This window comes from Belonocnema kinseyi, chromosome 9, assembly GCF_010883055.1.
Source record: "Belonocnema kinseyi isolate 2016_QV_RU_SX_M_011 chromosome 9, B_treatae_v1, whole genome shotgun sequence".
Taxonomy (NCBI): Eukaryota; Metazoa; Arthropoda; class Insecta; order Hymenoptera; family Cynipidae; genus Belonocnema; species Belonocnema kinseyi.
Window position 1 is genome coordinate 105,079,943 of NC_046665.1, and position 5,829 is coordinate 105,085,771.

Sequence of the window (5,829 nt, forward strand, 5' to 3'; positions counted from 1 at the left end):
TTATTTGCATTTCAAAGGCAAGATTAGTTTTTGTATTATTTGCGTATAATGTTCGTTAGAGATTTTTGTTGTCCTGACCCACTTTGATAAATATTAACCTAAGAACTAGCCCATTCAGAACATTGAAAATTTCTCTCAGGTTTATACAGAACGTTCGTTATTTCTCCAAATTAGTAATTAAAAAAGCTTTATTTACAATTTCCAGTTTTATTTTATTTGACATTTTTTTCTTCAAAATGTTAACCAAACAAAACAGACACATGCACTTTATTGCCTTTTCTTTCATTTCCCAATCTTTCAGAATGTTACCTCATTAGGTTTTGGACGTAAGTTGGGTTAAAAAATTGACGACCAGCTGTGGTCACGTGACCACATCGTTACACTGCCTCAAAACATAAGAATATTCTAAGGCTAAACTATTTGCATTCCTATGAAATCTCACTAAATTCCTTTTTATCCCTTTAAATCCTTGAGTAACTATAATGTCTTTTTAAATTAGTTCAAATCTCGTAATTTCACAGAAAAAAGTAAGCGTTAATGAAGCACCAATATCAGGGTACAATATACCTGCAACAAAAATTACCCTTGCGGTGCTAATGCTGCACCGCAATGAAGGGTAAATATTACCAATCAAATGTGGTACGCAGTGTCCATCACATGGGGTACGAAGTACTTACTACTTTGGGTACGACGTGTCCGCTTCTTGGGGTACGAAATGAAAAACGTCATTCGTCGCATAATCTACGCATTCATGACTTCTTAAATACTTCTTAAGATTTGAAATCGCCAAGTCTAAATGCATTGTTTATTATTTTACAGCTTTGCTAGTTGTACGACATGGCCATTGAAGTTTAGCAGGTGAGTTGTTCGCACTTTGTAAAATTGATCCATTATATATTTCAGATTAGGTGGCGATATTCAATATTTCTACACGCTGAGGGCTAAACAACAATACCAAATATATAGGACTATAACCTTATTTTTACGATAACTTAGAAAATAATCATGAATTCTGATCCAATGAGACATGCTGTTTAGTATTTTGCTCAATGGATTCAACGTTAAACAGAACCATAGTGCGCTGAAGGAGGCTCCTTGAAATACACCTGTCATAAAGCGTATTGATCCAGTTATCCTTGGTTGTCCATGATCAAAGTACTTGATTCTTGTACCCCAGAGACTCATTGCATGGCTTAGAAAGTCAATAATGCGTGGGCAGATTTTGTAAAGTTTTAAGACTTTAAACAAATAGTTATGCGATACGCAATGAAATGCTTGCTTGTATTCAATGTATGCCTTGCGTATGTTCCTTTGAGGCTTACGAGCTTGAGTCATGGCAACAGCGTCTATAGTGACTAGATCTTTTCAGCCTGGCGAGTGTTTGAAACATCCTTTTTGTTCTTATGTAAGAATGTCATTCTCGCCGCAATGAGAATATACCTTATCTGCTATGATAGCTGTAAGATATTTATAAATTGTTGGAAGACAGGCTATCGGTCGAAAGTCAGATGGATTTTAAGCGTCTATTCATCCCATTGTCATTTTGTCTATGGGCAATGTGCACGCAAGATGTACTGAACATCTTTAACATTAAGGAGTTAGTAGGGTATTGGCAGCGGCTCAGAAGGCGGTTTTATTTATCACCTGTCGCATTGTAAGAAATTTTCTTGACCATCAGGCAGTGAGTGACTAAAAACCCGTGCAGTCGCAGATGGTAGCTCTAAGAAAGCATCCAGAGGTGACTGTTGCACCTCCAACGCTCGTGGCCGCTCGTAATTGTATACCTTTACTCGCAGAAGGTTTTAAGCATCGTATTAAACTATTTAAATTAACTTATAATATTCTGATTTCATCAGTCACTTGCCTTAGTCCGTGGCTATGATGTATAACCGGGTTCACCTGAGTAAAAGTTTGATAAAATATAAAATAATAATCTATACTTCCGAAGTGTCTCTATGTAAAACAAAAACACATTTTTTGATTGAGACCAGTCTAACAAGTCACTTTCGAAAGACGCCATATTATGTTCCAGCCCCATATCATATTTAATAAGCCCAAAATCCTCTTCTTGAACTTTTCAGAACGATCCAACAATCTCGCAAATCCACAACTAGCACTTTAAACGAATCAAATCTATTTGGGATCAAATTGGGTGAAAATTAACATAAACACCGGCACACTTACAGAATTGACCCTAGAAGAAATAGAAAAATGCCCAGTAGGCACCAGACACAAAATTACAAAGAGTTTTAGAATACTAAATAAAGAGGAAACCTGCCTTAGGTAGACAGGCTTTGTATCAATAAAGATTGTTTATCAAACAGAAAGCTTTGAGTTTAATGCATAAGCATGCACTAAGAATGTTTCATTAAGGTAAAAAGTATTAACAAAGAAAATACTAAAATTTTCTTTGCGAGTTAATAATGAAGTTTTCTATACTTTTAGGATTAAAAAAATGTTATTAGTTATTAGTTTTCAGAATATTAATCAATTAATGAACTCGTTTTCAGAATCGATTTGCTTTTTTAAAAAATATTCCTAAGAAATATAATGTCCATAATGTAGACAATAAGAAAAAAAAGGGGAAGTAGATAATGAGCCATGGGGCCTAGGGTACAAAATAGTTATTTGGAAGCTTGGAGCAATTTCTGCGTGCGAGATGATGACAACCGAAGTCATGGGCAAAATTGTTGACGCGCTATTTCCAAACCACCTAATTAGAGAGAAGGACACAAGCAGAACCCCAGAAATGGAGATCCTGCTCTTCAATGAGGAGGAACTAAGAACAGCCGTGACCTCTCTACAAAACCGGAAAGCTCCAGGATCGAATGCAATACCAGCCGAAGCAATCACAGCAATAGCTGGCAGCTGCCTTCTTAGGGCTGGGCTATTTCACAAACACTGAAAAGTTCAGCGACTGGCACTGATCAGTAAAGGGAAACGAGATCCACGGTCCCCTTCGGCATGCAGACCTCTGTTTATACTAAACACTGCTGGGAAACTGTATGAGAAAATGTTAAAGCCACGATTACTTGCTGCAGTACAAGCGGCGGGAGATCTCTCTGAAAGACACTATGGTTTTAGAAAAGGCAGATCGACTATAAACTCGGTTCGAAAAGTAATGGACACGATAGAGAAAATGAAACAGGGCCGCCGATATACCAAGAAAATGGTGTTACTTGCAACTCTAGATGTTGAAAACACCTTCAATTCGGCCAGACGGACGGACATCATCAAAACGCTGAAAGCATTTAAAGTACCAAGTCCGGGCTGGTTAAACCAATACTAGGCCCAAGAGATTTGGTATAGGACTTAGGTCCGAGGGTTTACTTGTTTCCAGCTAATTCGGGCCGCCCCTCCTCGCACGAAGCGCTGGCCAAAGTCTTACGGCAAACCAAACTTTTCAAAGCATAGTAGAACAGATGGACAGGGATGTACCCGAGCATGCAGCGACTCTCAATAAACAGATTGAGACTTCCGAACCTGAAATACCACGAAGACAAGGTATAACAGATTGCGTGTACACCATTATGAAGAAGATAGAGAAAGAAGAGGCGTTTATCATAGACATTGATCAAAAGACAGAGGAGACGTCAATAATGTTAGAAGCTGCTTAAAGGCAGTAGAACATTACTACGAAAGTAAAGAGAGAAATCAGGCATATGAATAAACTGATTGAACATTTAAAGGCGAGAAGAAGTGAGAAAAATAAGGAAATCACCCATTTCTGTTGTCTGGCTGGACTACTTCCGCCACATATCCAAACAAAGAGCTCTGGCACTCCTAACACGCCATCGTCTTCAACAAAGAGACCAGCGACTAGCCCTGCTAAAAATAACATGGCGATGCCAACTGTCAAGAAAAAAAGATGCGAAGCAACGGGGAGGGAGTGAAAACCGTCGTGAGCTGAAAAACCAAAAGGGAACGTCTCGATGCTGTCATTATAAAACCTGCAATGGGGCAGACATACGTGGCAGTGCTAAGTAATATCAGGCTGAGTGAAATCAGGAAAGCTGGGAGGTATCTTGTTGGAACTAGGACGAGAAACGAAGGCTACACAAGCCCTCGTAAGTGCGGTAAAGGCATCATTAGAAGAAACGGGAGCTGTCAGGAGTATAGTACCCAGAAAAATTCTGAAATTTATAGATCTTGAAAGCATCACGACCAAAGAAGATGTGGACTAAGTAATGACTGTCGTTGATATCAACGTGCAGGAAGCCAAGAAACTCTTAGGAGCTGGGCGGATGAAAATAGGCAGAAGACAGAGATCGTGATTTTAACAACGAAAAGAATCGACGTGGAAATCACAATGCATGTGGGAATTAAGGAGGTGCAGACAAAAAATGTAGCAAAACACCTTGGAATCTTGCTGGAAAGTAAGCTCACCTTTTGGAAGCACATTAAACGAGCGGCTAACAAGGCATGCACGGTTACAACAAATGTAAATCGTTTAATGGCAAATTTAGGAGGTCCAAAATCAAGCAAGCGACGTCTTTTAGTGTCAGTGAAGCACTTTGTCCTTGTATACAAAGCAGAAGTTTGGGCGGATGCTCTTAAAATAGAGAAATACCGCAAACGCATGGCAGAAGTACAATGGAGAGGAGCGCAGCGAGTGGCATGTGCTTACCGCACCGTCTCAGAACCAGGGACGCTATTGATTGCCGAAGTTATGCCAACTGATCCGCTTGCGGCAGAACGCAAGGTGGCATATGTCAAGAAAAACGACTGCGGCAAATTTGAGGCCAAAAGAGAAGCCAGAGCACAAGCTATACAGAAATGGCAGACAAGGTGGAATGCGGAAACCAGGGGTAAATGGACCTTCAGATTAATACGCGAAATAGATGCGTGGGTCAACCGAAACTTTGGTGAGGCAAACTATTACCTCACACAATTTCTTACGGGGCGATGGGACGAGCAGAGAAATAGCCTCGAATGAGAAGTAGGACGTCTTACACCGGAGAGTGTAATAGAAGAGATGCTGTGAAGCGAGGGGACGTGCGAAGCAGTAGAAGCTTACCTCGAAACAATCTTGCGACAGAGGAAGGCTGAAACTGACGAGATGGAACAACAGCCGTAAGACTGAGAGGAAACCATAAACAATCAAGATGATCGAAGGCCGACGAGCCCGTTGCATGACGTTGTCATGCTCTTGAGGACGAAGCGCTCATCTCTGTTGGAAAATAGTAAATGAAGAAGTGGAATGCGACAGGCAAAGACATGAGGCCGGCGAGCCCGAAGAGAGGTACTAGGCAGTCTGATAAGTACCTGAAAATTCTAAGAGATGGCATTAGTATTCACTAATGTGAACCATTTTCGTTGAGCTTGATCCTTCAAATGACGCCTGTCAAAACTTCAGCCATTTATGTTTACGCATATACAAGTTACAGCACTGAGAAGCGACTAACCTCCGAGTTTTTTTTAATATGGAAAAATCTGAGTTTCGAGTTTTAATCAAACACTGCTATCTTCGCAAGAAAACGATATCCGAGACCAAGGCCAAGCTAGATAAGTATTACACGGACTCTGCACCGTCGATTGGAACGATTTATAAGTGGTTTACCGAGTTTCGTTGTGGCCGTACGAGCACAGTTAATGCTGAACGATCTGGGCGCCCAAAAGAGGTCACTATACCAGAAAATGTCGAAAAAATCCATGATATGATGTTGAATGATCCCAAAGTGAAATTGGGAGAGGTAGCTAATGCTGTAGGCATATCATTGGAACGTGTGGGTAATATCGTGCATTCAGTTTTTGGCATGAAGAAGCTCTGCGCGCGATGGGTTCCGCGTTTGCTCACAGTGGACCAAAAACGAATTCGTGTGACAACTT

At 40.4% G+C, this 5,829-nt stretch overlaps 1 protein-coding gene across 1 annotated transcript; it reads left to right on the forward strand.

Moving 5' to 3' along the window:
• The first annotated feature begins 3,955 nt into the window (after window positions 1-3,955).
• LOC117180672 lies at window positions 3,956-4,936 on the forward strand. Its single transcript, XM_033373162.1, has 2 exons — window positions 3,956-4,067; window positions 4,215-4,936. Exons 1-2 carry the CDS (start codon window positions 3,956-3,958, stop codon window positions 4,934-4,936), a joined length of 834 nt encoding a protein of 277 aa, XP_033229053.1.
• The last annotated feature ends 893 nt before the right edge of the window (window positions 4,937-5,829 follow it).

Bases quoted from the DNA above. Each gene is read 5' to 3' on its own strand.
- LOC117180672 (XM_033373162.1), top strand. From the start codon at position 3,956: ATGGGGCAGACATACGTGGCAGTGCTAAGTAATATCAGGCTGAGTGAA. The intron at 4,068-4,214 runs GTAAGTGCGGTA...ATCAACGTGCAG, and splicing joins CGAAGGCTACACAAGCCCTC to GAAGCCAAGAAACTCTTAGG.